The 20,414-nt window shown below is 40.2% G+C and overlaps 1 protein-coding gene across 8 annotated transcripts in view; it reads right to left on the bottom strand.

Moving 5' to 3' along the window:
- FBXL2 (F-box and leucine rich repeat protein 2) overlaps positions 1 to 20,414 on the bottom strand; it is a 133,970-nt gene that overhangs the window by 101,164 nt on the left and 12,392 nt on the right. For 7 of the 8 annotated variants that reach the window (XR_006207337.1, XR_006207338.1, XM_042955919.1 and 4 more), the window contains exon 2: positions 12,209 to 12,318. The exons of the other annotated variant lie outside the window; for it this stretch is intronic. Coding sequence is in view for 5 of the 7 variants with exons in the window: in XM_042955919.1 (XP_042811853.1) it covers positions 12,209 to 12,280 (72 nt within the window). In the remaining 2 variants the exon portion in view is untranslated. The remainder of the gene's footprint in view (positions 1 to 12,208; positions 12,319 to 20,414) is intronic. 8 annotated transcript variants of the gene reach the window in all.

The following is a 20,414-nucleotide window of genomic DNA, read 5'->3' as shown; positions in this document are numbered from 1 at the left end:
ATCTATTGAAAATTCACACAAAAACCGCTGTTCAGAGAAATTAAAGACAACAAACAAAACACATCTCACGTTCACAAACTGGAAGATTTGAGAGTGTTAAGTTAGCAACATTTCTCAAATTAATCCACAGATTTAATGAAATCTCTATCAAAATTCCAGCTGTCTTTTTTTTTTTAATTAAAGAGTTGATCCTAAGATTCATATGGAAATGCAAGGGTCGCAAAAGAGCCAAGATAATCTTGAAAAGGGAAGCAAAGTTGGAGGACTCACACTTCCTGATTTCAAAACTTATGATAAAGCTATAGTAATTGAAATATCATGGTATTGGCCTAGGATAGAAATATACATCAATGGAATGGAATTAATAGTCAAGAAAGAAACCCTTATATTTACGGGCAATTGGTTTTGGACAGGGCATTAGGGTAATTCAATGGGGGATAAACAGTATTTCAACAAATGGTGTCAGGACAACTGGTGTCTGCATGCAATAAAAATATAATGTCGACCTCACATTATATTAAAAAATTAACTTTATATAGATCAAAGAGCTAAAAAAATATATAAGAGCTAAAACTATACCCCTTAAAAGAAAACATAAGCATAAATCTTGGTGACCTGTATGCATGTAATGGTTTTGTAGATAGGACACCAAAAGTATATGCAATCAAAGAAAAAATAGATAAATTTGACTTCATCAAAATTAAAAAAACCTTGTGCTTCACAGGGCATCACTGAGAAAGTGAAAAGACAATGCATAAAATAGGAAAAAAAATGTCTGCAAATCACACATCTGATAAGAGAATTACATCTAGAATATACAAAGAACTCTCACAATTGAACAAAAAGAAAAATAAACCAGTTAAAAATGGGCATGATGGGCACCTGGGTGGCTTAGTCAGTTAAGCATCTGACTCTTGAATCTCAGCTCAAGTCATGATCTCATCCTGAGCATAGAGCCTGCTTAAGAGTCTCTCTCTCCCTCTCCTTCTCCCTTCCCCCGCTCACGTGTGCATTCGCACTCTCTCTCTCTCAAAAAAAAAAAAAAAAAATGGGCGTGAGATCTGAATAGACATTTCTGCAAAGAAGATCTGCAAATGCCAATAAGCACATAAAAATAAGTTAAGCATAATTAGTCACTAGGGAAGGGCAAATGAAAACCACAAGGAGATACTTCACAGCCACAAGGGTGGCTAAAATAAAACAATAATGGCAAGAATGTGGAGAAACTGGAACATAAAATGGTGCAACCACGTTGGAAAACAGTCCAGCAGTTCTTCAAAGGTTAAACATACAGCTACCATATAAATCAGCAATTCCAATCACAGGTACCTACCTAACAGAAACAAAAACACGTTTCCGCACAAAAACTGGCACGTGAATGTTCACAGCAGCACTACTCATAATAAGTCAAAAAAAAGTGAACACAATCCAGATGTTAACAGCTAATAAATGGATAAACAAAATGTGGTATATTCACACAATGGAAAATTATTCAGCAATAAAAGGAACAGAGTACTGACATACTACAACAGGAACGATCCTTGAAAATACTGTGCTACGTGAAAACGACATACACAAAAGGCCACACATTGTAGATTTCATTTACATTAAACATCCAGAAAAGGCATATCCATGGAGAAAGAACATAGATTAGTGGTCAACTAAGACTACCGTGACCGTTGATGGGTATGGAGTTTCTTTTTCGAGTTACAAAAACGTTCTTGAATTAGACACTTGTGACAAAGACACAACTTGGTGAATATACTAAAACACACGGGACTGTACGTTTTAAATGGGTGAAATTCACAGCACGTGTATAATATCTCTATTTTTTAAAATGTTTTTTAATGTTTTTATTTATTTTTGAGACCGAGAGAGACAGAGCATGAGCAGGGGAGGGGCAGAGAGAGAGGGAGCCACAGAATCCGAAGCAGGCTCCAGGCTCTGAGCTGTCAGCACAGAGCCTGATGCAGGGCTCGAACACACAGACTGCGAGATCATGACCTGAGCCAGAGTCGGACGCTCAACCGACTGAGCCACCCAGGCGCCCCTATAATATCTCAATTTAAAATATGGATTTAAAAATCCACTGTCTTTTTTAGAAGCTGTTTATGTGACTTGTCATGCGTTTCTGCCCAGAGCCATGATATGCCATCATGGGGGGCTTGGTGGGCTTGTGGGCTTGGACTCTATATTTTTCTAGGGGTCAGAATTGGCCCCTCTGTTCCTGATGCCACGAGGGATTAATATGCCTCACATTCCTCCTTGAGCCAGACCAAGCTGGCCCCCTGGGATGGATCAGGGAGGGAAGAGGAATATGCAAACACCCTTAAGATTGCAAGATACTATAAAAGAAACAGAGAAAAAATAGCTCGCTCAGGACTGCACATAAGCAAACATAATAACTAGCCACAAATCACACGCGGATAGTATATCGACTGCCCTGGCAGGAATAGCTAGTTGGAAGTCTCACCTCAGGGGAGGACACTCTTCCCAGGACACGCAATCGGGACCCCAGCCGGGCTGTTTACCATGGGGCTTCCCCAGCCAGAAGGGTGCATACTGTATGTATCCAATTTGATGTAGTAAACAAACTTTCTTTGTTCTTCTCTATACGTCTCTCTCTATATATATTCACTACAGTTGTTTAGTTCTTTATATTCCCTTGCCCTTATAATTAATAAAGTCTTCCTCCATGAAACTCAAAGCGAGGCTATCATGAATTCTCATTGTTTAGAACACCCACGTGTCCTAATCCATCAAGGCAAACTGCAGAAGTAGGAAGTGCTGCAAATAGTATCCTACATTCATTTGCAACGTACTTTGAACGATCAGTCTGAGCGATGTGTATGTGCGTACAGGAGTGCTGACCACACAGACTCCGCCACTGGCCCCCCGTCTTGTTCTCCCCCCGGCACAGAGACGGCGTCGCGTCAGATAACTAGTAGAGATGACTGGTGTGCAGAAGGTAACTGGCACTCACTTTACATAACTACCCTGTGGCCACACCACCATGCCCCTTGTTCGATAAGGGCTGAGGTCCGAGCTGCGTGGAGAATGGCGGTGCAGCGCCCTGGATCCTCCCTCCACCTGCTGGCCCCATACCCTGTCAATAAGGGACCCTGAACAAAACTCTGTATAAGTGGCATGGAGTGGTTTGCTTTGATTTTCACGTTAAAGTGACTTCTCAGTCTGGAGAATCTTCTCAATCTGACCCGCCTCCACCTTCTGACAGTGAGATACTAACATTTATTAAGTGCCTGTTGTATTCCAAGCCCCATTAAGCACTGTGTTAACCAGATAATTTACCTTTTACTAGTTCCTTGAAATGGAAAGTTAGGTTATTGATATGAAATCTTTCCTGTTTTTTTTTTTTTTATGTTTATTTATTTGAGAGAGAGAGATACCTTGATCAGGGGTATGTGAGCAGGGGAGGGACAGAGAGAGAGAGGGAGAGAGAACCCCAAGCAGGCTACGTGCTGTCAGTTCAGAGTCTGATACAGGGCTCAATCCCACACACTGTGAGATCATGACGTGAGCTGAAATCATGAGTTGGATGCTTAACCAACTGAGCCACCCAGGTGCCCCCTTTCTTTTTAATGTAGGCATTTACAACTCTAAATTTCCCTGTGATCCCTGCTTTAACTGCATCTCATAAGTTTTGATATGTTGTTTTCATTTCCATTCACCTCAAATTATTTTCTAAAATCCTTTCTATTTCTTCACGCATTTGTTGTATAAGAGTGTGCTGTTCAATTCCAACACATTTGAATTTTCCACTTTTCCTTCTTTTTTAGTTTTTATCTCTGGCTTCATTCTATTGTGGTCAGAGTTCTCTGATGTCAATCTTTTGAAACTATATTTGTGGCCTAACATAAGATCTACCCTGGAGAACAGGATAGGTTCTATAGGAATAGGAACAGGTTCCAGGGTGCCTAGGTGGCTCAGTCGGTTAAGTGCCCACCTTCGGCTCAGGTCACGATCTCATGGTTCGTGGGTTTGAGCCCCACATCAGGCTCTGTGCTGACAGCTCGGAGCCTGGAGCCTGCTTCAGATTCTGTGTCTCTTTCTCTGCCCCTCCCCCATTCACACTCTGTCTCTCTCTCAAAAGTAAACAAACATTAAAAAAAAAAAAAAAAGGAATAGGTTCCTTGTGCACTTGAGAAGAATACGTATTCTGCTGTTGTTGGGTGGAATGTTCTATATATCTCCAGCAAGTCTATTTGGTTTATAGCGTTGTTCGAGTCTTCTATCTACTTACTGATCTGCCATCTAACTGCCCTGTCACTGAAAGTCTGGTATTGACATGTCCAAGTGGTGTTGAGGATGGTGGTGAATGACACCATGACAATCTTCACGTACCTCAATAGCTGATAGAAGGATGGGCTTATTTTCTGTTATTACAAAGACGAGTAAACCAAAGTTACAAGATTTCAACTCAGCATAGGAAAGAACTGTCTAGCAATTAGAATAGCCCATACTAGAATGTTTTACTCTTTCAAGCAGTGATGCTCTATCCACAGTGCTCCCATGGATCACGGAACCAGGAATGCTGAAGAAAAAGATCCCTCTTTCAGTGGGAGGTTTGAATAGAACATCTCTAAGAACCAAGTTTAATTTACAGAATCTATCATCCAGGTTCTGCCACATACTCCTTTGTTACCTTGGGTATGTCATTTTTCTATGCCATGATTTCTTCTTTTTAAAATGGGGAATGGAACCTGCCACAAGGGATGCTGTGAGTTAAATGCATTCATATACATAAAATGGCTAGAACAGTCCAGGCAAATAGAGAGTGCTCAACAAATAATAATTATGATGATGACTGTGAAATCTCCAACTATTATCGTAGAACTGTCTACTTCTTCCTTTAATTCTGTCAGTTTGCCGCACATACTTTGGGGCTCTGTTGTTTGGTGCATATATGCTTATAATTATTATAACTTCTTGAGGAATTATCAAAATATAATGATCACTTTTATACTTAATACTTTCACATTTAAAGTGATTACTATTAAAGAGGGACTTACTTTTACCATTTTGCTATTTCTATATTCTGAAGTAAATCATTAGATAAATGTGAATTATGTCAAGATGACTGGTAGTGATGTTCAAATCTTTTATATCCTTACTGAGTTTTCTTGATCCTCAACTTCTATCAATTAGTAAGAGAGAGGTGTTATTTAAAACTATGATTGTAGATTTGTTTCTTTCCACCTTGGATTCTGCTGAGTTTTGCTTCATATATTCTGAAGCTTTGTTAGGTTCATATACATTTAAGATTATTATGTATGTCTAATGAATTAACCCTTAAGCATTATGAAATGTCCTTTCTTTCTAGAAATTATCCTTGCCCCAAAATCTACTTTGACTGATATTAATACCGCAACACCAGATTTCTTCTGATTTTTGCATCTTTTTCATCCTTTTATACTTGCAATCTGTGGCTTTGTGTGTGTGTGTGTGTGTGTGTGTGTGTGTGTGTGTGTGTGTGTGTGTTTTCAAACTTAGGGTCCATTTTGTTTTTTATTTTTAAAAACTTTTTTGAGTATAACTAACATACAATGTGACATTAGTTTTAGGTATACAACAAAATGATTCAACTTCTCTATATGCTATGCTTTGCTCACCACAACTGCAGCTGCCATCTGTCACCATACAATGCCATTACAACATGACATATATTACAAGAATATGACTATATTCCCTATGCTGTGTTGTTGTGGCCATTTTAGTATATAACATTCCTGAATATACAATAAAATCTTCTAGATTATTGCTATAGATTCAAAGTTTTATATTTGTTGTGAAAGACATGTTATATAGATCTTTAAAGCAACCAAACAATATTTCTTAGTGTTCAATTAATCTACTTCTTTAATATTTTTCATGTTTTATTAAAAATTTTTTTAAATTGGGGCGCCTGAGGGGCTCAGTCGGTTAAGTATCCAACTTCAGCTCAGGTCATGATCTCACGTTTCATGAATTCAAGCCCTGTGTCGGGCTCTGTGCTGACAGCTTGGAGCCTAGAGCCTGCTTTGGATTCTGTATCTCCCTCTCTCTCTGCCCCTCCCTTGCTCACACTCTGTCTCTGTCTCTCAAAAATGAATAAGCGTTAAAGAAAATGTTTAATGTTTTTTTTAATTAAGTAAACTCTACACCCAACATGGGGCTCAAACTCACAACCCCAAGATCAAGAGCTACATGCTCTACCAACTGAGCCAGCCAAGTGCCCCTTTTATTATTTTTTAATTAAGATTTTAACTTAAATCCAATATAGTTAACACATGGTGTTGTATTAGTTTCAGGTATACAATATAGTGCTTCAACAGTTCTATATATCATTACTCAGTGCTCATCAAAAGTGTACTTTTAATACCCTTCACCTATTTTACCCATCCCCCTACTTACTTCCCCTCTGATATTAATGAGTACCCTCAGTTAAAGTTATTTTTTTTCAACATGGACATTTCTTACTTGATGCATATATACAATATATATAATTATATATTATATATTATATATGTATAATATATAATATATGCATATTATATTATATATTATATATCATATACATAATATAATATGCAATATATGTATAATTATATGTATAATACATATTATATATTATATATTATATATTGTATATATGTATATATAAAACATTCCATCCTTAAAAAAAAGAGAGAATACAATACATTTTCAAGTACACACAAAAAAATCACCTATTTAAATCACATAAAAAGAGACATAACAAATATTACAAATTCAAGAAGACTGAAATCATACCAAGTATATTCTCTTCCACAATGGTTCCTTGATCACTAAATTTTGCAAATTTAATTACCACAGGTCTGGTGTTGGCCTGCTTTTGTTGATTTTGTTGGGAGTCCTCTGGGCCTCTTGGATTTGGCTGTCTGTTTCCTCTCCCAGATCATGGAGGTTTTCTGCTATTATTTCTTGAAATAAATAATCTTCCCCCTTTTCTCTCTCTCTGGAACTCCTATATGTTATTACCTTCGATGGAGTCACTGAGTTCCCTAAGTCTATTCTCATGTTGCATAGCTCTTCTTTCTCTCTTTTGCTCAGCTTCATTATTTTCCATTATTTTGTCTTCTAGGTCACTAATTCGTTTCTCTGCTATTCATTATATCAAGCCTGTTTCCAATTTCACTTATTGCATTCTTCATCTGTTTCTTATTTAACTCTTTTACCTCTGAGGAACTGGTCTCATTGACATCTTTTATTCTTTTCTCAAGCCCAGTGAGTATCCTTATGATTGATGCGCTAAATTCTCCATCAGGCATGTTATTCATATATGTTTCACTTAGTCTCTGGCCATGGCCTTATCTTATTCTTTCATTTGGGATAAATTCCTCCATCCTGGCATTCTGTAGAAATCTCTGCCTTCTTCTCTGTGTTAGAAAAGCCAGTTATATCTCCTGTTCCTGAAAGTAATGGTCTTATGAAGAAGAGGTCATATAGTGGCCAGGGCCTGGTGCTTCAGAGAGTGTCTCTGGTATATGCTGCGTGCATTCCGCTGTTGTGTTTTGGCTGCTCTATCCTTCAGGCTACTCACCTACAGAGGCTCTCCTTGCCTGCTGTGGGCAGTGTCGGGTCTCTGGCCTGAATGTGGCGAGTTTTAACTAGGTGAGCTCTGGTCTGCTTGTTAAATGAGACCTGATGCTACTTCCACTAGAACTGAGGCCTTGACGAACTCTCTGGTTGGAAGATATGATTTGCGCTGGTCTTCCGGGAGAGGGGCCCACCACACTGGGACTGAATCAAGCCAGACTAAGAAGGGCAGTCCTACCACAGCGCTGGAGGAGCTGGGGCTTGGTGTAAGCAAGTTAGCCAGCCAGTGTCAGCACTGCACTGCCTCCTACCAGTGGCTCTGTGTTTATGCTCTGTTTGTGAGGGGTGGGGGAGGTAAATGGCACCAGCCAGCTCCCCTGTCCCTGCAGAGGCATCTCTGTGCACGTTATCTCCCAGAGACACTCTCCGAGACAAGTGAATAATCTCCCCACTGTGTGACCTAAGCGTTCTTCAGATTGCTCTTTCCACACTGTCTGCCCCCAGATGTTTGCCTGCCTTCTCTCCAGGAGCAGGGCAGTGCCCTCCTGGCTCTATCCCAGCCAAGCCCACTGAACTTTAAAACTCCAGACTTTAAGCCCTACTGGTTGCAACAATTCACTCGATTCCACCCCTCTCATTTTCCAAACCAATGGCTTTGGGGAACTGTTCTCCATGTGTTCTCTTCTCTCTCTTGTCACTGCTCCCTCTCCTCTAAAGCACTGGTGATCCATTTCACCCTTAAACCACGTCTCTGCACTTCCTACCTTCTTCAAAGTGGTCTCTTCTCTCCCTTTAGTTGTAGAGTTTGTTCTATCAGTCTTCAGGCCAATTTCTGGCAGTATTTAGGATGATTTTATAATTATCTAGTTGCGTCCATGGGACGAGAAAAACCTAGGGTCCTCCTACTCCACCACCATCTTTGGTCCTCCTCAGTAATATTTTTGTTAAGAGTCACAGTACTCCATTAAAAACAAAAGCTCTTATCTTTTAAACAGATACGAGTTTCAGGTGTAAGACAGTGATTTGAGAATTACATGTATTACAAAAGCTCACCACAATAAGTGTGGTTTATCACTTACTGTAATTACACACACACACACACACACACACACACACCACATTGTTTTACTTTTTTAATTCCAGCATAGTTTATTGTATTATATTAATTCTATATGTACAATTTAGTGATTCAACAATTCTATACATTACTCAGTGCTCATCATGTTAAGTGTACTCTTTAATCCCCATTACCTATTTCACCCATCCCCCTATGTTCCCTCCAGTAACTATCAATTTGTTCTCTATAGCTAAGAGTCTGTTTCTTGGTTTGTCTCCTTCTTTTTTCCTTTGTTCATCTGTTTTGTTTCTTAAATTCTACATATGACTGAAATCATATGGTGTTTGTCTTTCTCTGACCTATTTTGCTTAGTATTATACTCTCTAGCTCCAGCCATGTTGTTGCAGATGGCAAGACTTCATTCTTTTTAATGGCTGAATGATATTCCATTATGTGATATATCTATATTTGTATCTCATACCATTTTTATCCATTAATCCATTGATGAACACTTGGTGTGCCTTTACATTTAAAGTGTTTCTTACAGGCGTGCCTGGGTGGCTCAGTCGGTTGAGCATCCGACTCTTGATTTTGGCTCAGGTCATGATCTCATGGTCATGAGACTGAGCTCCATGTCGGGCTCTGCACTGTCAGCCTGGAGACTTCTTGGGATTCTCTCTGTCCTCCTCTCTGCCCTGCCCCTGCTCATGCTCACTCATTCAAAATTAATAAACTTAAAAAAATAAAGTGCCTCTTACATGCAGCACATAGTTGAGCCGTGCTATTTTATCCAGTTTGACAATTGCTAACTTTTAACTGGAGTATATGGCTTACTTATATTTAATGTACTTTTTGATTTGATTCATTTTGTCTACCATCTTGATATTTATCTTCCATTTGTCTTGTACTTTGTTCCTGCTTTCACGACTAATTTTTGATAAAGCAGTATTATTCAATTTCCTTTAGTGTGTGGATTCAGCTGTGGCTCACGGCTGCGTATCTTTTTTTAATGTTTGCTCTAGTGTTTATAAAGTGCATCTTTAACTTATCACAAACTTAATTTCCTCATATGTTTTGCATTTATAGTTATATATATTACTTCTTACACTAAGTATCCAATACATTGCTATTATTTTTGCTTTATGCAGGCATAATCTTTTGATCGTATGTTTTAATCATTTAATCTTACATTTACCTTCCTAGTGTAATTCACTCCTTCCTTCAGATCTAAGCTTCTTTTATTATCACTTCCCTTCATCACCGAAATACTTCTTTTAATGTTTCTTATTATATAGGTCTGCTATAGACAAATTGTCTTTGGTTTTGTCTCCCAGAAAATACCTTTATTTTTATTGCATTTTAAAGACATTTTCCTAAATCTGGAATTCCAAGTGAGCATGTGTACCTTAAAAAAAAAAAAAAAAAAAAAAAAAAAAAAAATCACTTTAAAAAGTTATACCATTGTCCTCTGGTCTGCATTTTTTCTGAAAAGATGTCAGCTGTCATTCATATTATTGTTTCCATTTATGTATTATTTCTTTTCTACCTTTATAAAAATCTCTGGTTTTTAACAACTTGACTATGACTTGCCTAAGTTTAGATTTCTTTGTATTTATCTCGCTTGGGGTTTGCTGACTGTGTCCAGTCTACTATTACGGCCATCAAATGAATACTGTAACTGACACATTTTTCATTTTGGTTCTTTTTATAGTTTTCCATTTTCCTGCTAATATCTTCTGTTCATGTTCAACATCTGGACCTTCACTGACTTTGTTTCTCTTATCTCTTCTCCTGATATTTTGTTTCTTTGCATGTCCATAATGTTATTTCATGTCAGATATTGTACGTAAAAAACAGTAATTTACAAAGTTCAATGAAACTAAGAGCTGTTTCCTTGATTTAAAATATTTTTTAAATGTTTATTTATTTTTGAGAGAGAGAGAGACAGAATGCAAGCAGGGGAAGGACAGAGAGAGAGGAAGACACAGAATCTGAAGCAGGCTCCAGGCTCTGAGCTGTCAGCACTGAGCCTGACGTGGGGCTCAAACCTACAAACCATGAGATCATGACCTGAGCTGCGTTGGACACTTAACCAACTGAGCCACCCAGGCGCCCCAAGAGCTGTTTCTTTGAAAAGATAAGTTAACCTCTAACCAAGCTCACCATCAGGAAAAAAAAAGAGATGCAAATATAATCACAAATGAAAGAGATGTTACAATGGATACCACAGAAATACAAAGAAATATGAGATTATTAACAACTATATGCCAACAAACTGGAAAACGTAAAACAAATGATAAAATCCTAGAAATATGCAACCTACCAAGACTGAATCACAAAAATACAGAAAATCTGAACAGACTCCCTACTAGTTAGGAGATTAAATCAGACAACTCCCAACAAACAAAAACCCCAGATCAGATGGCTGCATTGGTGGATTCTATCAAAACGGAAATAATTAATATCAATCCTTCTCAAGTTCTGCCAAAAAATAGAAAAGAGAACATTTCCAAGCTCATTTTACAAAGCCAGCATTACCCTGATACCAAAACCAGACAAGGATGCCACAAGAAAATTACAAGCCAATATCCCTGATGAACGTAAATGCAAAAATCCCCAACAAACTGCATTCACTAATACATTAAAAGGATCATACACCACAATCAAGTAGGATTCCAGGGATGCAACACCCACAAATCAATGTGAGAAGTCACATTAACAAAATGGACGATAATTATCATATGATCATCTAAAAAGGTACAGAAAAAGCACCTGAAAAAACTAACATCCATTTATGATAAAAGCTCTCAAAAGAGTGGGTACAGAAGAAATGTACCTCAACATAATAAAGGCCATGTATGACAAGCCCACAGCCAGTATCACTCTCAACGGGGAAAAACTGAAAGCTTTTCCTCTGAGAAACAAGACAGAATGCCCACTCTCACCACTTTTATTCAACACAGTATTGGAAGTCCTAGCCAGCGTGATTAAGCAAGAAAAAGAAATAAAAAGCATCCAAATTGGAAAGGAAGAAGTAAAACTCACTATTTGCAGATGACATGATATCATATACAGAAAACCCTAAAGACCTGACCAAAAACCTGTTAGAACTAATAAATTCAGTAAAGTTGCAGGATATAAAATCAACATATAGAAATCTGCTGTGTTTCTGTGTACTAATAATAAACAGTTAAGAGAAATTAAGAAAACAATCCCATTTGCAATTTCAAATGCTTGAGAAGATGGCAAAGTAGGAGGAACCCGAGCTGACCTCCTCCCACAACACACCAAGGCAACAACTACATGTAATTTAACTCACTCTGAAAGTGACCTGAATACTGGCAGCACTGATCTTCCACAGCTAAAGACATAAAGAGAAGGCCACAGAGCAGGGTGGGAGGGGCAAGGACACGGTCAGGAATCAAACTTCCAGCATGGGGACCCACAAACAGCAGGGATATCACAGGCAAGGAGGAGCGAGGGGATCAAGCCCCACACTGGGCACTCCCAGCCCTGCAGATCTGCACCAGGAAGATAAGCCCCCACTGTCTGGCTTTGAACATCAGCAGGGCTTACCTCTGGGAGAGTCAGAGGGCTCCCGGAAACCAAGTCTGTGCTCTTCAAGAGCCTGCATGACGTAGCTCTCATTCCAAGACAGAGGAGCGGCAGTTTGAAGGCAGCGGTGCCTGGGTGACACATGAAGGAGATTCACAGACTAATTTTAGGATGTGAAGGAGCCGGGATCTGTAAGGACATTCTATGGGAATGGAAGAGCTGGCGGGTGTCATTTCTCTTGCCCTCTTTTGGTCGAGCTGGCCTAATGCTGTGGGAACCAGTTCTGACACCCTCCATCTACATTCCTAGTACCACCTGCCCCGCCCTGGACTTCCCCTGTGGACCTGCCCTAGCAGATGCCCCTCCAAACCAGCTCCCACCCTACCACACACAGCAGGCGACCCTGGACAGGATCAGCACTCCTCCAGAGTGACTCCCACCTTGGGGAAAAAGAGGGAGCCAGCCTGACCCACCAGCACAACCACAGCAGCTACAGCCGGGCCTCTCAACCAGCCCCGCTGGGGCAAGCCCTGTCCACCATGCCCCTGTAGCGGTCACAGACAGTCATTGCAGACAGCCCTGTCCACCAGCACGCCTGCAGCAGCGGTAGCCTGGCCACAACAGGAGTGTGCAGTCCACACAGAAGACACCCCCAGAGTGCCAGGAGAGACTGTGTTACTGGGCACCACAGGACGCCTTCTACATAAGGCCACCAACTTGCAACACCAGGAGACATAGCTGACCCATCTAATACATAGATACACTGACTCAGACAAAATGAGGAGGCAGAGGAATATGTTCCAAACAAAAGAACAAGATAAAACCCCAGAAAAATTGCCAAATGAATGAAGATACACAATTTACCTGATAAAGAGTTCAAAGTAATGGTCATAAAGCTACTCACTGGATTTGAGAGAAGAGTAGATGAACTCAGTCAGAATTTCAACAAAGAAACAGAAAACATAAAAAGAACCGGTCAGAACTGAAATATACAACAACTGAAATGAAAAATACAAGCAGATTAGAGGATACAGACTAGATCAGCAATCTAAAAGACAGGGTAATGGAAGGCAACCAAGCTGAACAGTAAAAACAAAAAAGAATTTTAAAAAATGAAGACAGTTTAGGGGCGCCTGGGTGGCGCAGTCGGTTAAGCGTCTGACTTCAGCCAGGTCACGATCTCGCGGTCCGTGGGTTCGAGCCCCGCATCGGGCTCTGGGCTGATGGCTCGGAGCCTGGAGCCTGTTTCCGATTCTGTGTCTCCCTCTCTCTCTGCCCCTCCCCCGTTCATGCTCTGTCTCTCTCTGTCCCAAAAATAAATAAAAAACGTTGAAAAATAAAAAAATAAAAAAAATAAAAAAAAAATAAAAAATGAAGACAGTTTAAGCGAACTCTGGGACAAAGTGAGCTTTACTAGCATTCACATTTTAGAGGTCCCATTAGGAGAAAAGAGAGAAAAGAGAACAGAAAATTTATTTGGAGAAACAAGAGCTTAAAACTTTCCTAACCTATGGAAGGAAAAAGTTACCCAGGCTGAGGAACCACAGAGCACCAAAAAGACCAACCTGATAGCCACAATAAGACACATAATAATTAAAACGGCAAAAATTAAAGATAGTCGTCAAAGCAGCAAAGGGAAAGTAAACATTTAAGTTCAAGGGAAAGCCCAGAAAGCTATCAGCTGATTTTTCAGCAGAAACTTTGCAGGCCAGGAGTGGCATGATGTATTCAAAGTGCTGAAAGGAAAAAACCTACAACCAAGAATACTCTACCCAGCAAGGTTATCATTCAGAATTGGGGAGAGATAAGAAGTTTTCCAGAAAAACAAAAGTTAAAGTAATTTATCACCACTAATCCGACCTTACAAGAAATGCTAAAGGGGCTTCTTCCATCCAAGTACTAACCAGGCCCGACCCTGCTTAGCTTCCGAGATCAGACGAGATCGGGCGCGTTCAGGGTGGTATGGCCGTAGACTAAAGGGGCTTCTTTAAGTGGAAAAGAAAAAGCCATAACCAGAAGGAAGACAATCACGAAAGGAAAAAACTTCTGGTAAAAGCAAGCTTACAGTAAAGGTAGTAGGTCAATCACTTACAACGCTAATATGAAGATTAAAAGACAGAAAGAGCAAAATCAATTATATGTACAAAAACTGGTCAAGGGAAAATAAAAAGGTTAAAGTGTGACATCAACACATAAAACATGGCGGTAGGATGGATATTGTAGTGCTTTCAGAATGTGTTCAAACTTAGCTAAAGACTGCTGTATATATGGGATACTATATATGAACCCCATGGTAACTGCAAACCACGGTACACGAAAAATAGAGGAAGGGTTCCAGGCATATGGGGAGTCATGATGGCAGAGAAGTAGGGGAACCAGGATTTTCCTCGTCCCTCAAACACAGCTGTATTGAGGTCAGGAAATCCATGTGCGCAGTGGCGGAAGGATCTCCACAGGTGGAAGGAGAGAGCTTGGCAGGATCGAGGTGCGTGTATGTGAAACTGGGGTAGATGCAACAGCATAGGCATGGAGGGGAGGGGACCCTTTCTGTGGAGAGACAAAAGGAAGAAAAAGAGAGGCGGGGGGGAGGCTGTGAAATTGTGGTATTGAGTTAGCACAAGGGGAAGACCTCTCTCCGGGTCACAGACTGGGGAACAAGAAATACAGAGAGTCAGTTCCTATTTTGCAAACAGCCTGAGGAGCTGAAACTCAGAGGTTTCGAAGTGTAAAGGGTCTCCAGAGTGAAGCCCTGGGGAGGAGGGAGCCAACGGTGAGCACTGCAACAATCTCAGGGGCGCCCTGGGAGAGAACAGTCCCCTTCCTCAAGTACTTTAGGAGAGGGTTTATTGCCCCCCCCCCCCCAAAGGACAAAAGACCCTGCAGGCGCCAGCCAGAGGCCCTTTGTCAGCAGGGCTGAGTGGTGCTACAGCAGAATGGGGTCTGTGTGGTGCAGGGTCCTTTAAGACATGGGGTTTTGAGACCCAGCAGAGTGCCTAGGAGGCGGGGGAGACCGTGGAGCAGGACGAGCCTGGGGGTCCATGCTACTTACTCTGTGAGGGCTGCCTGAGCAGCGGGGTCTGAGACAACCCACCGGGGAGGGAGAGATCGGGGTGTCGCCATTTTTCTCCCCATCACCAACACCGTGGGGCTTCAGGACGGAGGACAGCGCCTCCCCACCCCAGCCCCTCCCGTGGGAGGTGGGACCCGCTTACACCAAGTCCCGCCCCTCCGGGCCGGTAACTGATGTACCGGAGTGCAACGGACCGGACCAGCCAGACGGACGGCCTCTCCTCCAGACCAGCACGACCACGGCCACCAGTCCCAGCACCAACAGACAGCTGTTTTTTGCTTTTGTCTTTTCTTTTTCTTCTACCCTTTTGTTTTTCTTTTGAATTAGGCTTATAGTTTCTGACTTATACACATACATAAATTGTTTGATCAGGCATTTTTACTCTGTTCTTTTTACACCTTTTCTATCTCTTCTTCCTCTTTATTTTCCTTTCCCCTTCTCTGGATTTAGCCTTTTGGTTTTTTTGTTTTGTTTTGTTTTGTTTGTTTGTTTTCATCTGTCTGGTTCTTCTTTTCTGCCCTTTCGTTTTTGTCTTTTTATGGGATCAGGCTTCCCCCCTCCCGTTTTTCCTTTTTTCCAGGGTTACTTCAACAAACAAATCAAAGCACACCTGGTTGAAGGTCCAAACGCTCCACCACTACAAGCAAGGAGGAGCTCTGCAGAGCACTGACCAGTGAGACAGAGCAGCCAAAATGCAACAACAGGACGCATACAGGATGCACCAAAAACACTTCCTGAGGTGCCAGGCCCTGGAGTGTACCCCTTTTGATACAGTAGTACTCGCAGGTGCAGCTATTAAAACATACAAAAGACAGAAACGGCCAAAATGACAAAAGAGAAGAATTCTCCTCAAAAGAAAATTCAGGAAGATATCACAGAGAATTGCTCAAAACATATAAACAATATATCTGAACAAGAATTTAGAGTAACAGCCATTAGACGAATAGCTGGGCTTGAAAAAAGCATAGAAGACAGCAGAGAATCTCTTGCTGCAGAGATCAAAGACCTAAGAACTAGTTTTTATTTATTTATTCTCATTTATTGCAATAAATAAGAAATGCTATAAATGGGGGCGTCTGGATGGCTGAGTCGGTTAAGCATCTGACTTCAGCTCAGGTCATGATCTCACAGTGCATGAGTTTGAGACCCACATCAGGCTCTGTGCTGACAGCTGCAGAACCTGCTTGGGATTCTCTCTCTCCCTCTCACTCTGCCCCTCCCCCTTCTCGAAAATAAACAAACATTTAAAGAAATGCTATAAATGAGAATCAAAATAAACTAGATACAGTGACAGCAAGGATGGAAGAAGCAGAGGAGAGAATAGATGGAATAAAAGATAAATTATGGAAAATGATGAAGCTGAAAAAAAGAGGGAAAGGAAATTACTAGATCACAAGGGGAGAATTAGAGAGCTAAGTGATTCCAAGAAACGAAACAAAATAAACAAAAACAGGTCAACACCACGAAATGGCAAAATATCACAGTGAAATGGCAAAATACAAAGATAAAGAGAGAACTCTGAAAGCAGCTCGGGACAAACGGGCCTTAACCTACAAGGGGAGACACGTAACGGTAGTAGCAGACCTGTCCACTGAAACTTGGCAGGCCAGAAGGGAGTAGCAGGAAATATTCAATGGCTGAATATGCAGCCAAGAATCCTTTATCCAGCAAAGCTGTCATTCAGAATAGAAGGAGAGATAAAGGCTTTTCCAGACAAACAAAAGCTGAAGGAGTTCATCAACACTAAACCAGCCCTGCAGGAGATCCTAAGGGGGACTCTGTGAGTGGAAAGCAACAGAGACTACAAAGGATCAGAGACATCACCACAAACATGAAATCTATAGATAACATAATGGCACTAAATCCATATCTTTCAATAGTTACTCTGAATGCAAATGGACTAAATGACCCAACCAAAAGACATACAGTATCAGAATGGATACAAAAATAAGATCCATGGATATGCTGCCCACAAGACACTCATTTTAGACCTGAGGACACATGCAGATTGAAAGTGAGGGGATGGAGAACCATCTATCATGCTAATGGATGTCAAAAGAAAGCCAGAGTAGCCATACTTATATCAAACTAGATTTTAAAACAAAGACTGTAACAAGAGATGAAGAAGGGCATTATATCATAATTAAGGAGTCTATCCATCAAGAAGAGCTAACAATTATAAATGTTTATTGCCCCCAATGTGAAAGTACCCAAACATATAAGTCAATTAATCACAAACATAAATGACCTTATTGATAATAATACCGTAATTGTAGGTGACTTTACTACTCCACTTACAACAATGGACAGATCCTCTAGGCAGAAAATCAATAAGGGAACAACAGCTCTGAATGACACATGGGACCAGATGGACTTATCAAGATATATTCAGAACATTTCATACTAAAGCAATAGAATACACATTCTTCTTGAGTGCACATGAAACATTCTCCAAAACAGATCACATACTGGGTCACAAAGCATCCCTCAACAAGTACAAAAAGACTGACATACCACGCATATTTTCAGATCACAGTGCTATGAAACTTGAAATCAACCACAAGAAAAAACTTGGGAAGCCCCCAAATACATGGGAGGTTAAAGAACATCCTACTAAAGAATGAATGGGTCAACCAGAAATTAAAGAAGAAATTTAAAAATACATGGAAGCAAATGAAAATGAAAATATGACAGTACAAACCCTTTGGGATGCAGTAAAGGCAGTCCTAAGAGGAAAATACATTGCAATTCAGGTCTATCTCAAGAAGCAAGAAAGGTCCCAAATACACAACCTAACCTTACACCTAAAGGAGCTAGAAAAGCAGCAGCAAATAAAGCCCAAAGCCAGCAGAAGAGAAATAATAAAGATTATAGCAGAAATAAATGATATAGAATAAAAAAAAAAAAGAAAAAAACAGAACAATGACTCTAGGAGCTGGGTTTTTTTGAAATAAACAAAATTGATAAACCCCTAGCCAGACTTCTCAAAAAGAGAGAGGATCCAAATCGATAAAATCACAAATGAAAGAGGAGAGATGACAACCAACATCACAGAAATACAATTATCAGAGAATACTATCAAAATTACATGCCAACAAACTGGACAATCTGGAAGAAATGGGCAAATTCCTAGACACTCACACACTACCAAAACTCAAATGGGAAGCAACAGAAAATTTCAATAGACCCAGAACCAGCAAAGAAATTGAATCGGTTTTCAAAAAATCTCCCAAAAAAGAAGAGTCCTGGGCCAGATGGCTTCCCAGGGGAATTCTACCAGACATTTAAAGCAGAGTTAATACCTATTTTTCTCAAACTGTTCCAAAAATTAGAAACAGAAGGAAAGCTTTCAGACTTATTCTTTGAAGTCAGCATTCCCTTGATTCCAAAACCAGACAAAGGTTCCACTAAAAAGGAGAATTACAGGGGTGCGTGGGTGGCTCAGTCGGTTAGGCGTCTGACTTCGGCTTGGGTCAGGATCTCGTGGTTAATGGGTTCATGCCCCATGTTGGGCTCTGTGCTGACAGCTCAGAGCCTAGAGCCTGCTTTGGATTCTGTTTCCCTCTCTCTCTGTCCCTCCCTGGGGGGGAGGCACTCACACCCTCTCTGTCACTCTCTCAAAAATAAACATTAAAATTTTTTTAAGGAGAATTACAGGCCAATATCCCTAATGAATGTGGATGCAAAAAATCTCAAGATACTAGCAAATCAAATTCAACAGTACATTAAAATAATTATTCACCATGATCAAGTGGGATTCATTCCTGGGCTGTAGGGCTGGTTCAATATTTGCAAATCAACCAACGTGATACATCACATTAATAGAAGAAAGGATAAGAACCGTATGATCCTATCAATAGATGAAGAAAAAACATTTGACAAAACACGGCATCCTTTCTTAATAAAAACCCTCAAGAAAGTCAGGATAGAAGGAACATACCTTAACATCATAAAAGTCATATATAAAAGGCCCAGAGCTAATATCATCCTCAAAGGGGAAAAACAGAGCTTTCCCCGAGATGAGGAACACGGCAGGGATGTCCACTCTCACCACTGCTGTTTAACATTGTATTATAAGTCTTAACCTCAACAATCAGACAACAAAACTAAATAAAAGGCATCTGAATTGGCAAAGAAGTCAAACTGTCACTCTTTGTAGATGATAGTGGAAAACCCGAAAGACTCCACCAAAAAAACTGCTAGAGTTGATATAGGAATTCAGCAAAGTCACAGGATACAAAATCAATGTGCAGAAATCAGTTGCGTTTCTATACACCAATAATGAAGCAAAAAAAAGAGATATCAGGGGATTGATCCCATTTACAACTGCACCAAAAACTATAAAATACCTAGGAATAAACCTAACCAAAGAGGTAAAAAAATCTGTATGCTGAAAACAATAGAAAGCTCATGAAAGAAATTGAAGAAGACACAAAGACATGGAAAAACATTCCATGCTCATGGATTGGAAGAACAAATATTGTGAAAATGTCGACACTACCCAAAGCAATCTACACATTCAATGCAATCCCTATCAAAATAGTACCAACATTCTTCTGAGAGCTAGAACAAACAATCCTAAAATTTGTGTGGAACCACAAAAGACCCCAAGTAGCCAAAGTAATGCTGAAAAAGAAAACCAAAGCTGGAGGCATCACAATCCTCCTACAGACTTCAAGTCATTTTACAAAGCTATAATCATCAAGACAGTATGGTACTGGCACAAAAACAGACACATAGATTGATGGAATAGAGAACCCAGAAATGGACCCACAAATATACGGCCAACCTAATCTTCAACAAAGCAGGAAAGAGCATCCAATAGAAAAAACGGAGTCTCTTTAGCAAATGGTGCTGGGAGAACTGGACAACCATACGCAGAATGAAACCGGACCACTTTCTTACACCATACATAAAAATAAGTTCAAAATGAATGAAAGACCTAAATGTAAGATAGGAAACCATCAAAATCCTACAGGAGAAACCAGGCAGCAACCTCTTGATGCAGCAATTTCTTACTCAACAAGTCTCCAGAGGCAAGAAAAACAAAAACAAAAATGAACTACTGGGACCTTCTAAAAAGCTTCTGCACAGCAAAGGAAAGAATCAATAAAATTAAAAGGTAACCAATGGAATTGGGAGAAGATACTTGCAAAT

The sequence above is a fragment of the Panthera leo genome, chromosome C2, assembly GCF_018350215.1.
Source record: "Panthera leo isolate Ple1 chromosome C2, P.leo_Ple1_pat1.1, whole genome shotgun sequence".
Taxonomy (NCBI): domain Eukaryota; kingdom Metazoa; phylum Chordata; class Mammalia; order Carnivora; family Felidae; genus Panthera; species Panthera leo.
The sequence above is the reverse complement of the archived record's forward strand: the minus strand, read 5'-3'. Positions and strand labels throughout refer to the sequence as shown.